Here is a 13918-nt window from a genome sequence, read left to right on the forward strand (position 1 = left end):
ACCTGTTGTAAGATAGGTCGAGCCTAGATTAAGTCTAGGAATTTCAATTTTGTTTAAATCGAACCTGTTGTAAGATAGGTCGAGCCTAGATTAAGTCTAGGAATTTCAATTTTGTTTAAATCAAACCTGTTGTGAGATAGGTCGAGCCAAGATTAAGTTTAGGAATCTTAATCGAATTTGTTCTAACATGGGTCAAGCCCAGATCAAGTCTAGAAATTTTATTTTTTAAAATCGAACTTATTTTGAGATAAGTCGAGTCTAGATCGATTTGATTAAATCAATTGGCTTCGAGATAAGTCAAATGCGGTGTCTACGTCTTTACACTATTCTTGATTCTCAAGAATGTACAAAGAGGGGTAACTGTAGACACCTGAAAAAGAAAAATAATAAATAAATAAAAATTTTAAAATTATAATAAAATAAACTAAAATATATATAAAATAATAATAATATAAAATTAAAAAAAAAGGGATGGCTGGGCGTACGCCCAGCCATCCCTTCCCCCACCCACTACGCATGATAGGGGTTCTGGCCACCAACTCCAGGGGGTGCCAGAACCCCATCACCGGGTTGTCCAAATTTTTGGACAACCCGGCTCCTTAAAGACCACTTGCAACCTGCAAAAAAAAAACAACGAGAACAAAAACAAAAAAAATCATAGATCTACCAGCAACTACCTAGCCACACAAAATAAAAATAAAAAAAAAATCAAAAGGGGGAGCCAAAAATCGAATCAGGGTTTCAACTCGGGATTCGGTTCGGCTTGAGGGAGAGAGATCGGTGAGCGGTGAAGGGAGGGTTGGAGCTGTGGAACATCGGCCACCGGCAAGGGAAAGCCTAAACCCGTTTGGGTCACCGCCGACCGAAGAAAGGGGGTGCCCGATCTGTCGTTCGGAAGGGAAGAGGGTTTCAAGAGAGAGAGTGAGGAAACCGGCGAGAGACTCGGGGAAAGAGAGGACGGGACGCCGGCGTCAGCGAAGAAGGGAGGTTCTTTTTTAGAGAAAAGGCAGAAATGGTGCAGCTCGAGAGAGAAAATGAAATCTGAAAATGAGAAAAAAGGCCAAAAACGAGATTTATATACCCAAGTTTAGGGTCTAAACGACGTCGTTTCAGTGGAGTGAAGAATTCAAAAGGTCGACGCCTAAACGACGTCGTTTAAGGGAGTCCCCAGAGCCCCAAAACGGTGCGTTTAGGAGAAAGCCAGGCGGACCAAGGAAGCAGGATTGGGACGCCTCCGTGCAGCCCAGACAACTTGGGCCATCATTCTAGCCCAAGCAAGGTGAGGCCTTACCCGTTTATTGTGGATTTGGGCTTGCTATTTTGGGCTTATCCAGTTTATTTAATTGTTTGTTTAGCTAAAATAAAAATATAAAAATAATAAGAATAAAAATATATAAATAATAGCAATAACGATAATAAGTGAATAAAAAATATTAATATTATAAATATATTTAGAGGCTTGCAAATAATAAAATAATAATAACAATAATAATTCATGATGCGAATATATATATTTTTAAAAATAATAATAATAAATGAAAAATGAAAAAAATAATAAATAAAAAATAAAAAATAAATAAAATAAATAATATAATTGGAATAATTATTTGAGTATTACCACCTAAAGGGGGCAAAGAGTTGCCTCTTTCAGGTGGATGTTTTTCAGGTGCGAAGTTCGAGACGGATTTTCACCGAAACGTCGGGATAAATCTGAACTCTAGATTTCAAAACCCATTAAGTCAGATAGTCATTGTTAAAAAATAATATATGTAAGAAAATTTTGTTACATTCGAATTAATTTAAATAAATATTACTAAATAAAGTTAATCCAATCGTTTAAAAATTAATTATTTATTTATTAGATAAGCTTTGTAATCAAGTAAAAAAATTGACCAACAACAAATATGGATTTAAATAGAAAACCAAAAAATAAAGTATATATAAATAAAAAATAATAAATAATAAATAATCCAAAATTTTTAAACACCTAAATCAATAAACGCGTGCACGTAGATATCATCGTTTTATACTGTCATAGCACGTCACATTTATCTTGCAAATGGTGCGGGAATCCCGATAATGGGAATTCCCAGAGGAGCTTGTAGAGACGAGTTCTTCCGGGATATCTCTAGGTGAGAAAAATTTCGAGACTTCACCAAAGTGTTGGGATGGTCTTCGAATGATTTTCCAATAAAAGATTACCGACTCCATTACTTAAAATAAACAAGTCATGACATCATTTTACGCTTGCATCATGTGCATACGTAAAACCAAACAAAAAAAAACTCAGTCTGTCAATTTAATAAAAATGTAATTAATAAAGTAGGGATTAAACTAAGAAAAGGCTACATTAAGATAACTTAAGATTAAATGGTACCGTTCGTGGAACGGGCGCCACGGAGGTGCTAACCCTTCTCCGTGCGTAACTGCACTCCCGAACCCATCTCTAAAAAACGTGGATCAGTTCTCGTTCTTTCGACGGACCTAAAATTAATTTAGGATTTCGTCGATTATGAATTGGGTTAATAGGTAACCAATCACACCTAGATAAAAAAAAGAATTGGTGGCGACTCCTAACAGATTTTAATTTTCACCCGCGTCTGGCGGACAGGTTCCCGGACCTGCACGTCACGACAGGAAGGGGACCCAAGGAAAGAAAAAAAAAAAAAGAGTTTGACAAGTACCAATTGGGAACTATTAAGCACTCAACCACCAAGCCATTTATCAAACACGAGGAAAATATTCAGAGTGAAAAACAATAGAAAATTCACTTTTGGAGAAAAAAATATTAATAACTTCATTTTTCAGTACTAAGATTTTGTTATTTGGACGTTAAACAAATATAAATTCAGCTTTGACAATTTGTAGCGTTGAAAATAGACAAGTTCCGTGAGGATACTAACCCTTTCTGTACTTCTTTCTATCAACCCTGTCAGAGGCTCCGTCTGTAAGAGAAAGTCCTAGCTAGCCATTATTTTTCACTGCAAGCTTTACCCCAAAGCCGCAGCTTTCGTGACAAGAGTGTTTGATCAGAACCACCTGCATCAGCCGTTCACAACCTTCCTTTTCCCTTTGCTTCGACCAATCACAGTTCAGCTCCCCCGTTGATGGCTAGAAACGGATTTGTGCAACAATACATTACATCTTCAGACACGCTATACTTATATCTTGGCTAAACAAGACGTTATCCTTCAAGATATGCCAATGAAATGAGCCTTTAATTAATTATAACACGGTTCTATTTTGTACATAATACTTTCGGTAGGTGGAACCTAAGTAATATCATCATTAATATTAGTAGCGGTATATATTTGTTTATTCATAATATTTCATTTGGATTGTATCAAAATGTTGGTTGTGATACGTGCAATTAGATTAGATTTCAATTCCAAATATTTTTTAAAATTTAAAATTAATAATATCTATCAAATCACAAGTTATATTAATTTATAAAGTCGTGTGTCTTGATGTAAACATTAGAGTGATAACAAAAGAAATCATGTCAATCAAATTGAGAATATTGTGCCTTGTTAGTTGATCCTTAAACAGTGATAATTTCAGCTTTGGCAATTTGTACCGCTGAAAATATATAGACAAGTTCCATGTAAATTTCCACGAGGATACTATTAATCATGGAACGGCCAGCTAACTAAGCTAGAAAGCCTAAAATTAAGTTTGCCTTAAATACGTTGGATAGAAGAGAGTCACGGATATCTGACCAAATATATTTCAAAGTTTTCTTTTTTTTTTTTTGGAGAAAAAATTTGATTGAGAAATTAAACAAGCAAAATTTTAAATCCAAAAGAAAGAAAAAAAATTAATAATAAAGAACTCAATATCCTCACTTGAGCTCAAAATTTTATAATAACGTTCATCAAGGTTTATATATTTTAATTTTTTTGGATACGAGATGAGGAATTATATTTATGATAAAATATCAATAAAAATTCATTTTATTAGCAACACTACAAAGAAATTACACCTCATACACTTAAATCCCAACAGGACTTTAGGTATACAAAATATCTAAATGTGCAAAAGTAGGCAACCCATAAGAAATCTTAAATGGCAAAAGATTTAACCCTTCTAATACAACAATAACATCCGAATATTTGGTCTATTAGTTGGTGTATGATATTTCCTGCCTAGAAAATGACACTCGAATTCCCCTTCTCCTAATTTAAAAAAAAAAAAAACCCATCCAACACAACAATAATGTTTTTGAATACAAAATAAAACTCAATAGAAAATAATTATGATGATAGATAAATATATATACATCAATCTCTTTAATAAGATATTGAAAGGATACATATACATACATACATACATATATATATATATATATATATATATATATATATTTAAGGGTTCTTTTCAAAAATACCCCTCATACATAAGGTGTTTTTGAAAATTGCTTTCTCTATAATTTTAACTATTTTTAGCCAAGAAAATTAATTTTAGACAAAATTACCCTTAATGAAACTAACCCATTAGTTTAGGCCCGCGTCTCAAACCGACTCATATTCTTTAAGTTTTTCTCACCAGACCATTCATATCTGGAGTATTTCTTGCTAAAAATAAAAACCTTTAAGTATTTTGAGCATTTTAGAGTGGTTTTTAATATACGAAGAAAAACTTTTAAGCATTTTTAAATATTTTGGAGTGATTTTTGATACATGAAGACAACCTTTGAGCATTTTGATCATTTTTCGTCAAGTAGGTATATTCGTTGATTATGTTGTTAAATAGAATATGGTGTATTGTTTAAAGTTGTTGATTTTGTTAAATGAAATTCAGCAATTTTGGTGGTTTTTAGGCATTGCATAATCAATTTTTGGGCATTGCGTAACTAATTTTTAGGCATTGCATTACTAATTTTTAGGTATTATGAAATTGATTTTTAGATATTGCGTAACTAGATGATATGATTTACGTGACTAGTTGATAGGCATTGCGCGATTGGTTAGTAAGGTATTACGTAACTAGTTTTTAGGCATTGTGTGACTTAGGCATTGCCTAAAAATCAATCACGCAATACCTAAAATCTAATCACATAATGTTTAAAACCAGTAATGTAATGCTTAAAAATTAGTCTCGCGACATCTAAAAATCAGTGACACAATGACTAAAAATTGATAATGCAATATCTAATAACTAATTGATTTGACTGCTCGCAGCCAAGTTTAAGTAACCAAAGTCATACAGTGTTCTAATTTACAGATATGTCTAATTAATTTTAACTCCTCAACTTTGAGATTTTATGAATAAACTAATAAATCTAATAACTTAAAACACATACCTTAATATTATCTCTGCTCTTTGGGATGACGAAATAGACAGTATTTGATAAGAGAGAGAAATCAAGATTTAATTTTGAAATTTTAATCTGGATGGCGAGATAGAAAAAACCGAAATCATTTTAATTTATCTGAAATTATTTAAAAAGCATTGTTGTCAAGTCATATAAAAAATTAATTAAAAATAGTTAAAATTATAATGAATAATATTTTTAAATTGAACTTATAAGAAGGGTTATTTCTCATAATTTTTTTCATATATATCTTGATTGTAGTACATAACCAAAATTAATTCTTTAAATTCCCACCCTACTACTTGAGAATCCAATTAATAGCTATAAGCCTATAACTACTTTTGCCTTTTGATTGAATTCATGCAGGCATGTGATAGATAACAGGTAGCTAGAAACATTGAATTCCTAAGATTTAATAAACGATGGATGTCACTTGAGGGACTTGCACAGGAAATTTGTTGATTTCATCCATCCAAGGATTCTTCTCCACGGTTGGATTCACTGTTCTTACTGCACGCCAAACAGCACTGTTGCATTTAAATCCTGATCCGAACCCAATTTGCCAGACCCTGTCACGCTTCTTTATTCTTCCTTTGGCCTCCGTGTAAGCCAGTTCATACCACAAAGAACTGCTTGAAGTATTGCCAAATCTGTAGAGAGTCATCCTGGAAGGCTGCATATGCCATTGAGTGAGGCCCAAGCTTTTCTCTAATTCATCTAGAACCCCTCTCCCCCCTGCATGAATGCAGAAGTGCTCAAATGCCAACTTAAAATCTGGAATGTATGGTTTTATCTTCATTTTCAAAACTTTTCTTGCCACTAAAGTTGCAAAAAACAGGAGTTGCTCTGACAGGGGAAGAACCAATGGCCCTAGTGTTGTGATATTTGCTTTGAGGGCTTCCCCGGCTACTGCCATAAGGTCTTTTGACAGTGAAACACCCACTTTGTTTACTTCATCTTCTTGCTGCATTACACAATTGTAACTCTTATCATCCGCACCTTTGTGAGTACGAAGGGTGTGAATCAGTTCATACTTTGAATGACGTCGATCAGATGATCTGTTTGATAGAAGAATTGCAGCTCCACCCACCCGAAATAGGCAGTTTGTCACAAGCATCGGTCGATTATTGCCAAAATACCAATTGTATGTGATGTTCTCCGTACTAACCACTAAAGCATATGAGTTGCGATGCACCTATAGTACATGAGATGACATAAAAATAAGTTTGGGAATTGGGATAATGTTGAGAACCAATATAGATTTGATTTATTAAAATTTTCAGAAGATGACTGAAATCATTAAAAAAAAGTTAGGATCTAATTTACTAATTAACAAATATCCAAGAATTAGATATTTTTACTGTTTATGCTTTAATGTATTAAAGTTTAAAAAGACATAAAAAGTATCTATCAACAGTTATTTCTATAAATAAAAGTAATATTACATTCAAATTAATGCAACATATAATATATAGAATTGGCTTCCATGAGCCTTGGTCGGCAAAAAAAATACATTTCAACTACTCCTTTCGTCTCATGTATAATGTCTAATTTGATTTTGTACAAAATTTAAAAATTTTAAATAAAATTTTGACTTTCATTAATTATAATTTTTTAATCAAATTACCTTTGACTTGAAAAATAAATGTAGCTATAAGAAAATAAAGAATGATTTTTTCTTAACTTTTTAAATAAAATATTAATTTGAGACAACTAAAAACATGTAAAAAAGACCCTATTTACGATACATAAGGAATATTAAACAAGAAAAGATAAATCATGACTATTACTTAGCAGTTATAGCAATAAATAAAAGAGACTAAAGTTTATTTGGATTTTTCTTTTTATAGTATTTTGAGCAATAACTCAGATATATTAGGTTTTTAAACGTTGTGAATGACAATTTATGAAATGGAAAATTATGTCTGTATATATAATTTAATATCACCTAATCTCCCTACGTCTAAAGGGGAAATTCAATTTTAGAAACCTGTAAAAGCTGCTTAGCAAGGTCTATAGAGACGAGGCCAGCACTGCAACCCATGCCACCAAGATTGTAGCTCAAAATATTCCCTCTAAGCTTGTAGTGATTCACGATGGCGGCTGAGAGGGAGGGTGTTGGATTGAACAAACTGCTGTTCACCACGAGAATTCCTATATCTCTCGGTTTCACCCCAGTTTTTGCCAAGAGCTCATCGATTGCTCCGAACATAACGGTCTCTGTTTCCTTCCTTGCCTCTGCCATAGTTTGGTTAGCTGGGACTTGCGTCAAGGCTTTTGGAGCATATGTCGTTTGACCGAACCCTGATCTGTCCAAGATTTTCTTTTGAAAGGTTAAACTTTCTTCGGTGAAGCGTTCATTTTTTGCAGATAACTGCATGAAAAGTTCTTTACTCACCATTTGAGCTCTTTCAGGCTTGTAACATGCGAAATTCACTAAGTACACGTTTCTTGGGCCGCACATGAAGTAAAAGGTAGCTAGGAAAACAATAGAAATTGACAACAACCATACTGCTACATAATTCAACCTAAGGTTTTCACTCAGCTGAATGAAATCTTCAACTGTAATTGTTGAAAGATGAGTTAAGATAATGCAAAAGAGGGGTATAACCATGAGGTATAAAGCATTGGAGACCAAGTAATGGTAACCAAGCTTCACATATTTGAGTCTAACAGAGAGAGAGAAGGTGGCTTGAACTAAGTTTTGTTCATTCTGATCTAGGGTTTTTTTCTTTTCGTTCATCATGATTGCAGCAAGTTGGAGGCTAATATTAATGGAGGGTTCGTAAGGTTTTGCAAAGTTGAAGGAAAATGTAACTTCCTCCTCTTGCTCCTTTAAAGAGATGGGAGTAGGAAATTTATAGGGGGCTTGGGAGGGGGAGCCAGGGAAAGAACGAATAAGAGTTTTACATCTACCGGTTGTTAATCAATAAGCACTCAACAACAAGACCAATTATCAGTAAATGTTAGCCCACCCTAAAATAAGAAGCCAATGTTTAGGGACATTTTTAATGAACTTATGCCTGAGGAAAGTATTCAAAATGAAAAACAATTAAGGATAATTAATTTTAGAGAAAAAAATATTTTATAGTTAGTTGATCATTAATCTAGGTTTATTGTCAATTGAAACAAAACCGATGAACCTGGAGACAAGATCTAACTAATATTAAGTTATATTTATTAATATTAATGATTTCATTTTTTATTATCAAGATTTTTTTAATTGAACATTAAACAATGATAATTTCAACTTCAGTAATTTGTACCGTTGAAGATATACAAGTTCCATATGAACTTCCACCAGGTTACTACTATACATGGAAAGACCAGCTAACTAGCTAGAAAGCCTAAATTAAGTTCGGCTTAATACATTGGATAGAAGAAAGAGATCTGACAAATATATTTCAAAGTTTTTCTTTTTTTGAAAAAAAAATATGATTGAGGAATTAAAGAAACCAAATTTTAAATCCAAAAGAAAGCAAAAAAAAAAAAAACCCTTAAAAAACTCAATATACATGTTAAATATCCTCACTTTAACTCACTAAGGTGTATATATTTTAGATTTCACTTTTGTTTTTTTGATACGATACAATGAATTACATTTATGGTAAAATATCAATAAAAAATCATTTTATTAAAGAAAGGCACATTAAAATTGCTATCGGTACAGATTAATTAGCAGCCATGTAAAGAAATTACACCTCATACACTTAAATTCCAACAGGGCTATAGGTATACAAAACATATAATGTGCAAAAGTAGGCAACCAGTCAGAAATCATCCAACCCGTCCAACACATCAATAATGTTATTGAATACAAAATAAAACTCAATAGAAAATTATCATGATGGTAGAGAAATATATATACATCAACAGCACAGATCCAATTGCCCTCCCAGCAAAATATTTATTAGTATCTATTTAGCTAATGACATTTGTTAAGGTGATATTTGAAATATATATATATATATATACAATTATTATTCAATACATTTGCTCTGTTTTAAATACATACTCATATGAAAACAATATATTAAATAAAACCTTAACTAAAGATGTCTACTAACAACCATCAACAAAACCCTAACGTTATTTATTTATTTAGTTTTGATAAATTATTAACTCTTTTGTATAACTTTCAAGTGTGAATATAGGGCAGGCAGATAGAATTTATTGCATCTCAGATCAGTAGGTGGCAAATCCAGCGTACACGCGTCGCAAAGCGCATGCTCTTACAGATCAGCTTGCGAAGGAGGGGGTTACATAAGATCCATGATATATGCTGGTGGTGTTTGATTCGTATGGGGTCCGTTGCTGGTTGTGTTTTTGTTTACTTGTGTAAATGCTGTACGGGGATATTATTTGGATGTGGCTGTGCTGGATTGAGTCAGGGCTGTGTTCTGTTTTGGTCTTTTGATTTTAAGTGAGTGGGAGTGAGGCTGGATAGATCATAGATGTGTGGTTTCATGCCAGTAGCCTGTTTCACTGTGCAGTCAGATAGGGGCTTTTTTGATCTCATACGCTAACTACGCTGTGATTGGGGTTATATCGTCTGATCAAAGTGTAGTGGCTACTTAACTACCATATGAAGTAGTAGTTTTGGTAAAGAACTCTTCGAAAGAAAAAATAATTAGCAACAGAGAGATCACACTTAACAGATTTGCTTATCATTATTTAGATCGACCTTCATTTCAAGCTTCAAGCTGTCAGTCTGAAGACAATAAGCCCTTAGAATATAGTCAATTTAAGGCAAGAAATTCGACAAACTATATCTAGGGTAGCTTTAGACTGGCTTAAAGCCAAACGTAATCTTTTCTGGATCTTGTAACTTGTTCCATATCCCATCTATCAACACTTGTCCAGTGTCTTAATTAAAAAAAAAACTTTGAAGAGTACCATTTTACCTGTATTAGCATTTTATCTCGAGTTACGTTGGGATCATATTATTATTTTGTAATCATGAATAGTTTTTGATAATTTCAAAACGATACTGAGAGTATTTTAATAATAATTGTTGGATTCATAGAAAGATGAGAGGATTCCTTTTAAAACTAATAGTTTCATTAAAGATTCTGAAAATATAAGAGTAAAACTGATAAAATCCCTCAAAAAACCAATGGATACATGCATAACCATCTTCATCTTTTCTTTCAAGCCTAATTGCCTAAACACAAAGCTTAAAACTTTCTCCAAATTCACCTCAGCTGTTAGACCAAAACCTTGAACAAAGCCCAATCAATCCAGTTGACGTGGCAAACACTGGAACCCAAAGGTGGCTCAACATATGATATTTAAATATAAATAAAAAGTATACAAAGATGTAGCCACTCTTTAACCTGACATATGACAAAATGAGAAAGTCCCTTTGAGACTTTTTTTTAAATATGTAATAGATGTTGTTATCTTCAAAAATTGAAGGAAAGCATAAAGATACGTGTTAGAAAGAGTAATTCTAACTACCCTTCAAGAAATACAAAAAATATTTTTTTTTCCATCAAAGATAATTTTTTTTTATGTTTACGGTTAAAGAAACAGAAAAAATTGTAGGAGTCAAGACCAAAAGGAAAAAAAAAAACTATATGAGCGTTATTGGATGAAAATGTGCAAAAAGATGTTAGTGTCTTGGGGTGAATTCACATCATGACAATTTTTAGACATTTTATTTTAATACGTCAAATGTCTTAATTTGTGAATTCATTTTTCAATTTTAATTATTTCTTATTTCATTTTTTAATTGAAAATCATCATCTCTTAAAAAAAATTCTAGTTATCTAATTTTACTATCAACTAAACAAATTATTTTCTCAAATATGAGTTTTTTTTTGAAAAAAAAAGATTTTGATCTAATAGAAAAAAGTTATTGACATTTATTTCTTCATATTTAGTGAAAGATCAGCAGAGAGTGTAGATGAAAAAATTAAAAACCTTTTATCAAGTTTAATTTTTTTTATCTAAAATACGAATGGTATAAGAAACGGGATCAAATGTGGGACAATGGAGATGATTTCAATTCCTTAAAGCCATGCACAAAAATATATATTGCCGTTACAACTTTCCAACTGCCTACCATATGCTAATTAAGCCAACCGTCATATATAACAAGGGAAGAGCCCATACCAGCGTGAGTACAAACCTAACAGATTGAGTTGGTCTTATGAGATAGATCTTGCTGGTTTTTTTTTTTTTTTTTGTTTGTTATCGATTCAATGACGTTACGAGAGTACTTCAACAATTAAAATCAATATTATTTGATTGTTGTACGTGCACCGATATAAATCTCATTTGAAGAGTAGGTCAGACAGTGCTTGTGATAAATGGTAATTACATTGACAAGGACAGGGTTGTTCCCTACTCTAATTAAAAAAATAATAATATTATTTATGTGGACAGAAAGACAGAAAACATTGAAGAATGATTGATACCGGATGTAGGTAGAATTACTTATGTAGATAGAAAGACGTGCTTGTGATAAATGGCGATTAAATTGACAAGGCCAAGGTTGTTTCCTATTCTAATAAAAAAAGTAGTATTACTCATGTAGGTAGAAAGGCAAAAAATATCGGAGACATGATTGATATCGGATCAAGGTAATATTACATATGTATGCAATATAACAAAAAAAAAAAACTGGAGACATGATTGATATCGGATCTATGCAAAAAATATTGGAGATATGACTGATACTGGATTAAGGTAGTATTGCTTATGTACGCAAAAAGGCGTGCTTGTAATAAATGGTGATTAAAGGCGTGCTTGTGATAAATGGTGATTAGATTGACAAGGCCAAGGTTGTTCCCTATTCTAATAGAAAGAAAAAAAAATCGAAGACATGATTGTGTGGGTAGCAAAAAATATTGGAGACATGTCTGATACCGAATTAAGGCAGTATTGCTTATGTAGGAAAAAAGGCGTGCTTGTGATAAATGGTGATTAAATTGACAAGGCAAAGGTTGTTCCCTATTCTAATAGAAAGATAAAAAATATCGAAGACATGATTGTGTGGGTAGCAAAAAATATTGGAGACATGACTAATACTAGATTAAGGTAGTATTGCTTACATAGGAAGAAAGACGTTCTTGTGATAAATGGTGATCAAATTGAGGTCAAAATATTTGAAAAGTTCTTGTGTTTTCTTTAATTTAGTTCATTTACTGAAAATTGTAATATTTTAATCTCTTAACTTTAAAAATTGCTTCAATTTATTCCTCTAAAATTTTTAGTGGCAATGCATGTCACCCTAACACGTTGACATGCACATGACACATTAAGAGGCTGAAAACAAGATGTGCTCTTTCTAAAGTTTGAACCCAAAAATTCTAATAAGTATATCAAAGCCTTGACCACCACACCCAAACCTTTACTTGTAGCTATAATGTGCTTGTGTTTTATTTTTTCTTTTCTTTTCTCTTGTTCTTTCTTTCCTCAAAACTACATCATTTTGAAGTATTTTTACACTTTGAAAAACTCTAGCTATAAAAACCCTTTGAAGCCTTCTTCTCTAAAAAGAAGGTTCCAAAATGAAGTAGTTTTGAGGTAAGAAAAAAAATGAGAAAGAAAAAGAGAAAATGGAAGAAGAAATAAAACACAAGCAAATTTTAATTACAAGTAAGGATTTGGGTATAGTGGTAAAGGCTCTATCATACTTATTAGAGGTCTTGGGCTCGCTCCTCAATAAGAGCACATTTGGTTTTGAATAATAAAAGTGCCATGTGTCAACATCGTGATGTGCCATGTGGCAACCTCTTATTGTGTCATGTGGCATCGCGTTGATGTTAGTACCATAATGATTAATTTAAATGAAAAATGTTAGAAAGACTAAATTGAAGTAATTTCCAAAATCAAGATTAAAATGTTGCGATTATAAGTAAAAGAACTAAATTGAAGAAAATACCTTAGTACAGGGACTTCTCAAGTATTTTGACCTTAAATTGACAAGGCCAAGGTTATTTACCGTTGCTTATGTAGGTAGAAAGGCATGTTTGTGATAAATGGACATTAAAGGCTTGCCTGTGATAAATGGTGATTAAATTGACTAGGCCAAGGTTGTTCCCTGTTCTAATAGGAAGACAAAAAACATCGAAGACATGACTGTGTGGGTAGCAAAAAATATTGAAGACAAGATTGATACTGGATTAAGGTAATATTGCTTATGTAGGTAGAAAGGTGTGCTTGTGATAAATGGTGATTAAATTGACAAGGCCGAGGTTGCTCAAAAATATTGGAGACATGAATGATATGGATAAAGGCAGTATTACTTATGTAAATAGAATAATTGATACCAAGCAAATCTACCTTATCTTAATACATGCTTGATAGGTGGAGGTAAGTTTTTATTTATAAACCTAAAACCCAACCTATCTCTTATTGATATGGGATCCGTGTCGCTTTGATAGCATTAAAGATATATGTTTGATGGTTTTTATAGATCAACAAATCATGTGTTGTTTTATTGATTATTGGTTAATTTACTTTTAGGTATTATTTTGTTGGTTTTAAATTGAATGTTTATCTTAGGTTGTGTTTGGTATATTACCGAGAATATGATTGTTGAGTATATGATTGCTGGGAATGTGATTGCTGAGAATATAACTTTGTAGTGTTTGG

The 13918-nt window shown here is 32.4% G+C and overlaps 1 protein-coding gene across 1 annotated transcript; it reads right to left on the reverse strand.

Annotated features, from left to right (window-relative positions):
* Positions 1-5703: 5703 nt before the first annotated feature.
* LOC18603100 (3-ketoacyl-CoA synthase 11-like) lies at positions 5704-8135 on the reverse strand. Its single transcript, XM_007034863.3, has 2 exons — positions 7305-8135; positions 5704-6509 (listed from the first exon to the last, which is right to left on the reverse strand). The coding sequence occupies exons 1-2, from the start codon at positions 8058-8060 to the stop codon at positions 5727-5729; spliced, it is 1539 nt and encodes a 512-aa protein (XP_007034925.3). The 5' UTR covers positions 8061-8135; the 3' UTR covers positions 5704-5726.
* Positions 8136-13918: the final 5783 nt, after the last annotated feature.

The sequence above is a fragment of the Theobroma cacao genome, chromosome 4 (assembly GCF_053813885.1).
Source record: "Theobroma cacao isolate CCN51 chromosome 4, ASM5381388v1, whole genome shotgun sequence".
In the NCBI taxonomy this organism is placed as follows: Eukaryota; Viridiplantae; Streptophyta; class Magnoliopsida; order Malvales; family Malvaceae; genus Theobroma; species Theobroma cacao.